Source organism: Anabrus simplex, chromosome 1 (assembly GCF_040414725.1).
Source record: "Anabrus simplex isolate iqAnaSimp1 chromosome 1, ASM4041472v1, whole genome shotgun sequence".
NCBI classification, from domain to species: Eukaryota; Metazoa; Arthropoda; class Insecta; order Orthoptera; family Tettigoniidae; genus Anabrus; species Anabrus simplex.
Window position 1 is genome coordinate 909,877,349 of NC_090265.1, and position 12,990 is coordinate 909,890,338.

At 41.3% G+C, this 12,990-nt stretch overlaps 1 protein-coding gene across 2 annotated transcripts in view; it reads left to right on the forward strand.

Annotated features, from left to right (window-relative positions):
- The first annotated feature begins 2,369 nt into the window (after positions 1 to 2,369).
- The window catches only part of dnc (phosphodiesterase dunce), a 900,811-nt gene continuing 890,190 nt past the window's right edge, over positions 2,370 to 12,990 (forward strand). For both annotated transcript variants that reach the window (XM_067136623.2, XM_067136624.2), the window contains exon 1: positions 2,370 to 2,475. In XM_067136623.2, the coding sequence (XP_066992724.1) occupies positions 2,372 to 2,475 (104 nt within the window). In that variant the 5' untranslated portion in view covers positions 2,370 to 2,371. The remainder of the gene's footprint in view (positions 2,476 to 12,990) is intronic.

The following is a 12,990-nucleotide window of genomic DNA, read 5'->3' on the forward strand; positions in this document are numbered from 1 at the left end:
AAGTAAAGGACCGAGAAGAACTCCTGGCGCAATTCAATGGTATATCGTCTAAGAACGAACAGAATTCTTACCTCTCAGGAGTCATATCATTTTTCGGCGTAAAACATAAAAGACTAAGGGAAAAGGCTGAACTTCGAAGGAACAGAAGACAGACTTTGCAAGCAACATGTCTGAGAAGTATTTAGAAGAAATATATGGTTGCAAAAGTGGTGCAAAACTTCTTAAACAGCCTCATGACAGTGAGCACATGACCAATAGTGGGAGCGGAGTAGGCTGTGGCAGGGGACATGTACACTGACTGAGACAAAACAGGTGTGTCTCGTAAATACTCATTTTGGCTCTGTTATGCCTATTGTCGACTTCGTTACTGTCGCCGCATCATACGTGTGTTATTTTCTTAATCAGTTTTCAATACCACGTGATGAAAAGAAAATAAGTAAGAAAAAGAATCAAAATGTAAAACATACATTATCATCATGTTTTGTTTAATACACTGTGATAATATTGTCATTGACTTAAATATACCCACGTAAGAACAAATTCTGCTGCATTAAGAGATGAACGGAAGGAATATGATGTTTTTGTGACAATTTCAGACAAAAGCAGCGATGTCAGAATATATATATATATTAAGAGGACAACTTTAAACTCTCGCCATCAAAAACTTCACCAAACTGTTTCTTTCTTATGAACAATTGTATGAAAATTTTGCCTGGCTTCATGGTAACACAGAATCAAATTTAGACAGTTTACTGTTTCTCCTAAACATTTCATATGTTTGACATTGGTTCTTTTTTGACAAAAACCCTTCCAATGTGTCGCCCGAGATCTTTTGTATGCTTACATCATACGACATAGTGTCGAATGGAATGTTCTCCACCCTTCAAGTATCCGACTCCCTCTGACGGGTTTGAACCCGCGATCTTGGTATTCGGAGGCACACTCTCTATCACTGATTCACAGTAGGTATAATAATAATAATAATAATAATAATAATAATAATAATAATAATAATAATAATGGGCCTAATCTTGATTTTAAATAGGCTAATATTTCTGTTGTTGATGATTCAGTTTAACGAACGTGAAGATCTTAATCAGCGACGTGACCGAGGGAAAATAAAGCTTGCAATTTTCCGTGACTGCTTTTGATAACATGATCACAGGCACGATTCCTACAGTTTTGCGTGGAATCTGAACCAACGGGGCATGATTTGTTACTTCAAAAGTCCCACGTGCTCTGGGCGGGTTCCAGCTCTAGCCACCTTGCCGAGAAGTCAGCTAGGATATCACTCGGCTATCACGTTCTGTTACTAAAGAATAATAGATAATAATGCTACTTGTTAAACTTTCATTCTACTTGTAGATTTTAATCTACTGGAATCCAAAGACACAGAGTTGTTGCGTGTAAACACCTTTCAGTACTATCAGGTTCAGTCAGGATCGAACCCCGAATAGGAGGAGAATTATAGAACGACTACGCCATTAAATTCAGCGTGACAGGAGAAGAGCTTTGAGTGCTGAAGAAAGATGAAGTAGTGAAGTCGGAAAGGAAATATGCTTCATACTCGGAGCAATCAGTCTCAGCCGGCGACATGTAATTGCCAGAGATATCTCACAGATTGTGTTCACTCTCAAAAAATCTCTCTTTCTTCGATGAATAAAGTGAAGTATTCCCTCTCTTCATTATCGTAACATCTAATAGGTATTTATCTTTTGTCAGCACGTGAAAATGTTATTAAAGAATCTAGGGAGATACAATGTTTCGTGAATTTTATGAGCGTAACAGACAGTAAGTAGTTTATAAGTGTTAAGAGAGCGACAGGTGTGAGATTAGTTGCGTCAGTGACCGAGGCGCGGTGCTAGTGTCGACTGGCGCGTTGGTTATCTTTTGTGGACTGAGGTAGCAGTTGCTTCAAACTCCACTGCCTGGACGGGACGATACCTCAGTTCCTTATTCCTTGCAGTGGCCGGTTCGAGTGCTACTAATACAAGGCCATAAGTGATTGCCATGATTAGTTGGTCACGAAATAAACGTGTGGCTTTAACAGAAATTTTCTTATTGAAGTTATAATTTCCGTGCAGTTCCCCGGAGCTAGTTACTTCAATAAATAACCTTAGTTAAACAGGCCAAGGAGTTAATTATCTTTGGAATGACACGAAATTTCAACGAAATTATTTGCGTTAATCAGTAGTTTTTTGACCATATATGGCCGTGTTTCTAGTAATAAGTAATCTGTTTCTCAAGTGCAATGTTTTTCTGTGTGTAATTTATACGTAAAAGTGGCAGTGAGTGCATAGTGTCTTTATGGGTGACGGATCACGGTGGTGTGTGGTACAAGATGACCCAAGGAGTGCAGTACAGCCAATTCATGTTGAGGGATATAGGAGCACCTCTCAGCGGGAAAGTGAGACGGAGATCTGAAAGTCTTGGGGCGATCACCTTCAGACCGGCTTCTCGTCTCATTCTTATCCAGTGAGTCAAATAATATTTTTATATTGTTAAAACGACGGATATACTACTCTATTATTATTATTATTATTATTAGAAGTAGTAGTAGTAACGTCCATCTCCATAGTGTAACGGTTAGCGCTATTAGTTGTCGTCCCTGGGAGCTCAGGTTCGATCGCGGTACTACCAGAGAATTGAGATTGGCAGAAAGGGTGGTAAGTTGTTAGAAAGGTATGTGCAGCTCACCTCCCTTGGGAGTCTGTAGCTTCACTACCTCGAATGCGAACACACGAGTTCCCGTTCACCTTTATTATTATTATTATTATTATTATTATTATTATTATTATTATTATTATTATTATTATTATTATTATTATTATCATTATTATTATTGGCTTTACGTCCCATTAACTACTTTATCGGTTTTCGGAGGCGCCCAGATGCCGGAATTTTGTCCCGCAAGAGTTCTTTTACGTGCCAGTAAATCTACCGACACGAGACTGGCGTATTTGAGCACCTTCAAATACCACTGGACTGAGCCAGGATCGAACCTGCCAAGTTGGAGTCAGAAGGACAACTCCTCAACTGTCTGAGCCACTCAGCACGGTATTACTATTTTTTCCTTTGCGTTTAGGCCATCTGTGGACCACGGTGCTTGTGTTCTAGCTGTGTTTTTGTCGTCGTCTGTCCCTTTTAGCGTACTGGATCGTGTTCTTAGCGGCCTCTTGAGCCTTCCTGTTGGCCCAGTATTCCTTCATTTTCTCGCTGAATTCTTTCCTGCGCTCCTCTGACCAATTCCCGGCTCCTTTGTGGCTAGCTGATGTAAGGGATGTTAGGAAAGGTTTAGTTTTGACCATTAAACGGTATGCATTTCTGTCAGTAATGGCGGCTTGATTAATATTAAGCTCTGCAAGATCTTTGTCCACTTGTTTGGTCCAGGGGAATCCAGTAGCTTTGCCTTTGTTAGCAACCTTGAAGATCTTATGGGATAATCTATTAGGATCCATTCTGTATAGGTGTCCATAGAAAGTCAGGTTCTCCTGATGGCATCTATGAGGTTTTCTTCATGCTGGTAGAGCTCATTGTTGGGTTTGTACCATCGCCTTCCAACTGGTAGGATCCCTGGCCCTATTATTCTTCTCAGGAATTTCCGTTCTTGCACTTCCAGGGCTCTCAGTGGTTTTTTTTAAGTTAGGGATAGGCATTCTGCTGCGTAGAGGACTGATGGTCTGACTACTGCATTATAGTGTCTCAGTTTTACATTCTTTGATAAATGCTTTGAGGCATACAGTTTTCTGCAGGCATGGTAGGCCTTGTCTAATTTGATTCTCCTTTGTTCAAGAGCCATCGTTTCACTTAGATCCTCCGATATCCACTCTCCGAGGTACTTCACATTTTTAGCTCTCTTGATGTGTTTTGTATCACTGGGTATTATTATTATTATTATTATTATTATTATTATTATTATTATTATTATTATTATTATTATTATTATTATTATTATTATTATTATTATTATCTGTCACCCGAGTGCTGATAATGTATCTTAGAGACTTCTTGCTGATGTGTCAGAAATTTGTTGAAGCAGATTTCTCATATTATTTAAACACTCTTTAAGTACAATATACTGAGCCGGGATTCGATTCTACAATCTTGAGTACAGGAGGTAAGCATCTGACTAATTAACCTATGAAACTGGTTGATTATGGTTGGTAAACAGTCGAGCATATGCCTGTGATTTTTGTTGGTGACTACGTCAGTTCAATGTGGAGCCAACACGAGCTCACCGTTATTCCTATGTTATTTATCTTGCCACCTTTCGAAGTGACTGGGTTGCGCTCTAAGCCCAAGGTGACGAATTCGTTCGCGGCTTAGTTCGCGGCATTTGAAGATGCTGAATGAAATATGTCGGCCTCGTGTCGGTAGCTTTACTGGAACGTAAAAGTACTCCGGCGGCAGTGGCGTAACGTTTGGGCCTGCAGTACAAGCGGGCCTAGGTCTTAAGGGATGCAGACTTTACCTGAAAAAGTAAATAAATGAATAAATAACTTCACCCGAATGCCACTCTAGGCGGGAAAGGTGACATCGTGATGTATTTGTAGAATTACCCGAAAAAGTTTGTTTTTACAGTGCGTTCTAGTGTAATTGTCGGATTGTTGAATCTGCTTGCAAATTATTGTTATTCTGTTAAGTCTAAGACGTCTGTCTCTCGTAACACGAGCGGCACGCCTTCTCACAAATATCTGGGCCAAGTTATAATTAAAGAAACAGTGAGAATTGGTACCAACATATCAAATTTTAAACCAAATTATTCCTGTTGCTGTTTCTTGATCATTTTCGAAACTGAAACTTGTAAAGAACGACCTACGAAATGTTATAACCCAAGGCAGTATCTGTGAACTCAGCCTCTTTAGCATCGATTGTGTCATGGAAGTCGTCAATGCCTTTGCATCCCAGTGTATACTGCATGATCTTCTTTGAAATCAAATGTGAGTGCAGCAAAGTTAAAAATATGTAAAGACAAGAGATAGGAACATATAGGTATTTATTTACGCTGTATTTCAATCTCCAAAAATATTTCTTTTAAAATATTTTTTTCTTAATCTGCTCACCCTCCAGGGATGATTTTTCCCTCGCACTCAGCGAGAGATCCCATCTCTACCGCCTCAAGGGCAGTGTCCTGGAGCGTGAGACATTGAGTCGGGGGATACAACTGGGGAGGATGACAAGTACCTCACCCAGGCTGCCTCATCTTCTATGCTGAACAGGGGCCTTGGCGAGGGATGGGAAGGTTGAAGGGGATAGACAAAGAAGAGGGAAGGAAGCGGCCGTGGCCTTAAGTTAGGTACCACCCCGGCATTTGCCTGGAGGAGAAGTGGGAAACCACGGAAAATCACTCGAGGATGCCTGAGGTGGGAAGTTAGGTACCACCCCGGCATTTGCCTGGAGGACAAGTGGGAAACCACGGAAAACCACTTCGAGGATGCCTAAGGTGGGAATCGAACCCACCTCTACTCATTTGACCTCCCGAGGCTGTGGACCCCGTTCCAGCCCTCGTACCACTTTTCAAATTTCGCGGCAGAGCCGGGAATCGAACCCGAGCCTCCGAGGGTGGCAGCTAATCACACTAACCACTACACCACAGAGGCGGACAAAATAAAATCTATTAATCATTTTTAATGTGTAATCTTATAGTAAGTCCTTTCTGTATATTAAATGGATATACACTAGATTGCATTACGATATCTGCTGTAGTTAAATTTGTGTGTTTTACTGAAAGAATTTAGACAATTTCCGTGAGGGACCACAATTTCATTTCATGGATACAGGCCCGTATCATATTCGTTACGCCTCTGTCCGGCGGGATAATATTTATAGCAGTTCGATGCCTCCGAAAGCCGTAAAAATAGTCATAAAAATTTATCATTGGTACACAAAAACCGATAACATTTTCGTCTCCTGTAGCGGTGGATCTAGCCAGCCCATCTGTTGTTATCTTCTAATATCTCAAAATTCCGAAGGCTAGGATTTTCGGGTTTTTAACATCTTCATGTCTGCCCTTGCCTCTCAGTAGCAATATTTCATTAACACAAGACTGGATCTATCACACCTCGTACTTATATGTTCCGGGCCCCTTTCTACGATATACCTTGAGAAACTGTCATAATCTTCTGACATCGATGTCATTATCATATCCCTCATATCCATCATAACCCTCTTCATTTTTTAACTATGTCATATTTCGAGGGATTCACAAACTGGAAATCGCGTTTAGCGATAACAGCTCGCGTCTTGTATATAGGCTGCATTTCTTATACAAAGCGATACCACATAACTACAGCCCATTGAGATCCTTTTTTCGGGCCGGGCAGTAACCAAAGACGATGTGTTAAGTGATTCACATATTATAATCACTCTTTCAATTTGTATTTAAACAAGAAGTCCCGAATGTTGAGAAGTCATGAGAACGTGTCGTGGTCCGTGGATCCTTGACTTCGTGTATCTTCGGATTTCTAATCACACACAGGTTCTGTGTACATTCCTATGTGTACCACTTGAGATGGGCGTGAAAAGAAACTATAAGGATTTAATTTGTATGGGAGTCAACATATCGGTTGCTATAAAATGTTAGGCCTATCTGTACTTCAACACTCTCACCGCTGTTCATATACTGAAGAAATTATCCGTTAATAGAAGGGAGGGATGATTTAGTATATCGAAATAAAATTAAACATTTGAATTTACGAACAATGTTCTATGATCATTAATCTGACCGTCATGTGGTATATGATTGTACAGTATGATTGTGTCGTGCACTCTATGTAACCAATGACATGAGGTAATTGTCATGTTGACATTTATCTTGGTAGAGGCAAGATTAGTCAGATGGAGTGGGGGATCGAACTTACCCCCACCATGGAAGTGTTTTATTACAATCGGCTACCGAGCTCGATAGTTGCAGTCGCTTAAGTGCGGCCAGTATCCAGTATTCGGGAGAGAGTAGATTCGAACGCCACTGTCGGCAGCCCTGAAAATGGTTTTCCGTGGTTTCCCATTTTCACACCAGGCAAATTCTGGGGCTGTACCTTAATTAAGGCCACGGCCGCTTCCTTCCTACTCCTAGCCATTTTTCCTGTCCCATCGTCGCCATGAGACCTATCTGTGTCGGTGCGACGTAAAGCAACTAGCAAAAAAAAAAAAGTTTCCTTCTCACTCCTAGCCCTCTCCTGTCCCATCGTCGCCATAAGACCTATCTGTGTCGGTGCGACGTAAAGCAACTAGCAAAAAAAAATAATAAAAATATGACAATCGGCTATGAAGGGCAACGATCTATTCAGAAGTACTAGTGCGGTTCAGATGCTCTTTTTTTTTAGCACTAGAATGAAATATAACTCGCCAGATAAGTCAACACGATATTAAAATATCGGACCAAACAGTGCTGAGAGAGTGCACAGGTTCTGGGCCTCCCTCCGGGATATCGATGGGACTGTTGAATAGAATTAAAATTGCATTGTCTTCAATATATCATTTCCAAAACCAAGGCTTGCACTGACCTCTTAATTTTAAAGATCACTGACTGTCGGTGGAAAGTTAATTAAGATTTCCAATTTCTCGGCAAAATGTAGTTCATCTCCGGAAGTACGAACAAGATAGTCACAATCTAGAAACCTGTTCGAAGGACTACTTCCTTAAAATTTTCTCAAATGTGTTCATTGTCAAGTTCCTTTAATGTAAAATAATTTATTTCCTACAGGGTTTGAAATTAAATGAGCTCAAATATTGGAAAAAAAAACCTTTTTTTTTTTCGATTTTGTTGCATTTGCATTTTATACAGGCAGGACTTTCAGAATTGAGAGACTGCTCGTTTCGTTATTTTCCCTTTGAAACAAGCGGGAAATGTACTCGGATCGACCAGGTGAGAAGCTACTATGTCAAACCACGTGACAGCGTTGGCGGGCTCTAGAATTAGACGTAGACATTTAAAGATAAATACTATTTTATCATTGAATATCGTACAGTAACAATTAATAGGATAGTTTTAACGGACGAGACATAATGAATGATTAATCGAAGAAAGAAGACGGATTATTATCTGTACATTCTTGTAACACAGGCTGGCTGCAATGTAACTATGCAGAAGTAGAAGATTCATATCGGCTATTGACAGAGTGACAGAGGTAAGTTGTACAAAAGCTTTTCGAAAAGCAGTATAACCACATGTTTCAATTGTTGTAACAATACTTTCTCGCACGTTAAAGTAAATTCGAGTCATTTCCAGGCTAGGGAGGAATTAAATGCGAAAGTTTGAACGTGCTGTGTAACTTAATATTGAGAGTGCAATTGTGAATCACTTCGTTTCCAACAATACATAAGGCAAATACATTACATTTCATTACGACGCTGTGGCTTTGTAACCAAGTTCAGTCCACTATGCTTTAATAATGATTGCACAATTCGATACGTTATACTGTTTCCCTTCATTTTTCCCCTTAAATGCAGAGCCGGCACTGCCGACGGTGCAACACGTGCATTTGCACCAATTGTACGAGGCGGCAAAAATAGCACAAGGTTGAAATATCCTATACTTGTTTGTGCTTTTGGCTAAACTTTAACATAAAACGTTGTTAGGAAATTCGTTTCCTAACAGCTAATTGAACAGACTATGCCGATGAACAAGAGTTGCTTGCCAGGCACAGGCAAGAAAGCAAAGGGTTGACTGCTTAGAAATTACCATGAATATTAATAACAGCCTGGCTGAGTGGCTCAGACGGTTGAGGCGCCGGCTTTCTCACCTCAACTGGGCAGGTTCGATCCTGGTTCAGTCCGGTGGTATTTGAAGGTGCTCAAATCCGTCAGCCTCGTGTCGGTAGATTTACTGGCACATAAAAGAACTCCTGCGGGCTAAAATTCTGGGGCCTTGGCGTCTCCGAAAACCGGAAAAGTACTTAGTGTGATATAAAACCGGGAACATTTAATAATAATAAAATTCGGGCCGATGACCTCGATGTTAGGCCCCTTTAAACAACAAGCATCATCATAATTAATAAAATTGCTTATTGTAGCGTTGAAAGGTCCTACCCGGCGGGGCGGTGCCAGCATCAAACGAGGCGACAATGGCAGGTTGTTTTCTAACTTGCATTGTTTTCAGTGTCGGTTAATTGATCTGAGACAAAAAAATAATATATATTGTTAGCTTTGCATAATTTTCCAAGCATACTCTTTGGTATGAAACTTTGGTTGCATGCTTATTTGTGATACAGAATACGAATCCTTCCTTGTGCAACATTTTAGTGTGCATTGTCTATTTTACAAATATGCTCAGCGATCCATTGTATGGGCGTTGTGTGTTGACTAGTGATAAACTAGTACATTTTATGTTCAAATTGTTAAGTGTATGTTTATCATTCCACTGTGTCCGATAAAAGAAAATACTATCAGGTTCCGAGTACGCAAACGTAAGTCAGAAAAGCAACGCAACGTACTGAAACAAAGCTGGTCTTCCTCATAACGGAAACAGTCGATGCAATACGAGTACAAGTAGAAGAAAAGGTCGAAGCCAGTGATTCGGGGATCGTTGCAAGTACTTCGCATCACGATCCCAGTAACATTGAGGGTGAAAATGAAATCGATTTCAATGTTTCCAGATCTGAGGAAATAACTGACGATCTTGAGAAATTGACATCCAGTACAATGGAATCCCTCTTTAAGTGTAACCAAAAGGCTGGAAATCGAAACAAAAGATCCCTCGAAGAGATTAGAAAGTTATTTCGTGTTTCCTTGTAGCTATAACGATCGAACGTTTTCCTTAAGTGATTACACCAGGGAACTAAGAAATTTTGTTCCGCAGGAGTTCTTCAACCTGCCAGTAAATCTACCGACACAAGGCTGATGGATTTGAGCACCTTGAAATACCACCGGACTGAGCTGGGATCGAACCTGCATACTCGTAAGGCCATCGCTCTACCGCCTGAACTACCCATCTCGGTTACATAAGTTCTATCCCCAGAAGCAAACTAATATGAGGGCAGATCAGAAAATAAGTTGCACTTCCCAGTTATGGCCATTTATTACACCACCTATACAACAGCAACACGACTATAACGACATACACTGTAACGTCACTTTTCCACATAGTTTCCAAGAGACTCTAAACATTTCTGTGAACGCACACCCAACTTGTCGATGCCGGATGCATAGAAATTTCCTCCAGCGTTCTGCAACCACTCGGAGAAAGCGGCCTTCACCTCCTCATCGGTCTGGAAACGTCGACCACCGAGCTCTGTTTTGAGCTTACCGAACAGATGAAAGTCACATGGCGCTAGGTCGGGACTGTAGGGTGGATGTTGCCAGACCTCCCACTTGAAACGCTGCAGCAGTTCTCTCATTTGGCGGGCCTTGTGAGGTGTTGCGTTATCGTGCAACAAAATCAGACCGGCGCCCAATTTCCCCCGGCGCTTCTCTTTAATCGCTTTACGCAACCGGTGCAACGTTTGACAATACGACGCCGCGTTGATCGTCGTTCATTTCGGCATGAAATCCACGTTCAGCAAACCCTCCATGTCAAAGAACACTGTCGCCATAACCTTACCGGCTGAAGGTTGAACCTTGGCCTTCTTTCGTTATTGTGATGAGGGGTACACCCATACCATTGATGTTCTCTTCGTTTCGGGGGTGAAGTCGAGGACCCACTTTTTGTCGCCTGTGACGATTCGCCGCAGAAACCCGTTGCCGCCTGCGGCGTAGCGTTGCAAAAATGCCGGGGAGGATTGGAAACGTTGTCCCTTGTGCTCATCGGTGAGAAGACGTGGGGCCCATCTTTGACTCAGCTTTCGATATCCAAGGTCCTCGTGAGCAATGGCGAACACACTCCCATACGACATGTTCAGCTGCGTCGCGATTTCTCTCAGTTTAATGCACCGGTTCATTCTAATGATCGCATTCACACTGTTGACCTTTGCACGGGTCCTGGACGTTGCGTGCCTGCCTTCGCGATAGTTGTCCGTGACATCCGTGCGTCCGGCTTCGAATTGCTGACACCACGTTACGATACCTTGCCTGGAAATGGCCCGCTCCGCATACACAGCACTAGTTTCACGATGAATGTCCGTGCAATTCTGCCTTTTGGCCCATAGGAATCGGATTGTCGCACGCACCTCATATTTGGAGTGAACGTCCAGTTGACGCGCCATTGCATTTGGCCGCTGTTCACACAGTACTAGACTAGACACCACAACGACCTGCCTAACAGACGTGTGGGCAGTGTCTGTCCCTTTCTTCGCTGTGCCCACGTTTGCCACACACAGCGCGCTGCTGCGGCGCGTTAGTGCGACTAACCTTTTGATCCACCTACGTAACTACTCGCCAACATCAGACTGATTCCAGCCATATTATACTCACTAATACCATTCAGCTTCACATCGGGACATTTGTGTCACCAAGGATCTATTCTCGATAACTCCTTCTATGGGTTGCATGAATTGTCATCGTGAAACCTTTTATTTTGTAACTATAGTAGGGCTCACGAGAGTTGAAGTCTGACGTTTAGCGCCACCGGCGAGAAAAAGTTGACTAACGCTGCTCGAAAATGGTCTGTTGCTATGGCAACGATAACAGCGATGCCACATTTAAGAACGCTATCGCCACGTGGGTCGGCTTGTTCTCAGTCGCTTTTGTGATATTATTCGGAGTAGTGCTGTGTTAGTTGTCTTAGTTGTTGCTAGTTTATGTAATTATTGACATGTTTGTTTCCTGAATATTATTATTCGTTTTAATTTTTCTTTTTAAGTTAATCAGTGGGTAGTTGTGTAGTTCTATTCTCTATTTGATATGTACATTTGTTGAGGTTATTGTCAGGTCAGTGAATATGAAATCTTGTATTTATCGGCAATGACGTGTTCTGTCATAAATGCCGGAATTATTAACACGAGCTTAGGAACGGGTCAAAGTTTATTGAATTGCATTAGGCCAACATAGTTGATTAAATATTCAGCCTGTATGAAAGAGTGATATGCCGCAGATTGAGGTAACTATGACAACGTAGCGTAGTTCGTAGTTACTGCTTTCGCCACTCAAATGTCAGACTTCAACTCTCGTGGGCCCAACTATAGTACATAAGCCTTCCTTTGGCAATCGAAATTACTATCTATAAAGTAATAGGAAATTCTAAATGGACTATTAATATGTCTTATGAATAAAAGTTATACTTTCCGGGTTTTATGCCCCATTCGAATGGAATCAAAACGGGTATTGTAGTATTTCCTTACAAACCATATTGAGTGCAGTTGTAGCTCGGAGTTGTACTCTGACATCTATGGGATCTGCATACTCTTGGGAAACCTACATACTACTGTCCAAAATACTGGAGTGGGGAGATTTATCCCAACCTTATTGTTTATACCGGTGACTTATTCATTGTGACAAAGAAGGCTAAATTTAGAGGCAATTGCCTGCATTTAAGAACAAATAGTATACACAGGTGCTAAATCTATTCTTGGATTATAACACTTTCTTCCTGAAGCTGAGTCTGTCTGAATTTCTGCATGAACGATATTTTTGTCAAGCTTCCGTAAATTCAACCTCGTTCCATTGCAAAATCTAGCTTTATTAACTTCGTTAATATTATGGTGTCAATGAAAATATGCGTTATTTATTTTACTGAAAGCATTTTTTGCTATACAGTATGATGGTCAACATTGCATTATTCTTATAACCCATATCTGGTACCAGAGGGAAGGCAACACAAGTAAGGATGTAGGCCTACGTAGTTCCAACTCATGCCGATACAAAAAGCTGTGTACTTACGTCATCATGGCGATGAGACAATAACTTCGCTGACAGAAACCAATTTTTCTTTTAAAAAGTACAAAAGTTGTGGTCGTGAGAGGTTCATTGTACTTGTCTTGTAAAGAAGACATAGAAATCTATAACTGGTAGCAATTTCAGCTGTTGAAACCTCGTTTTCTCAACATCCCTGTGAACGACAGACAGAATTAAGCATTTTATATAGTGACGGCTTCCTCCTAAAACCTCGTATCTCGC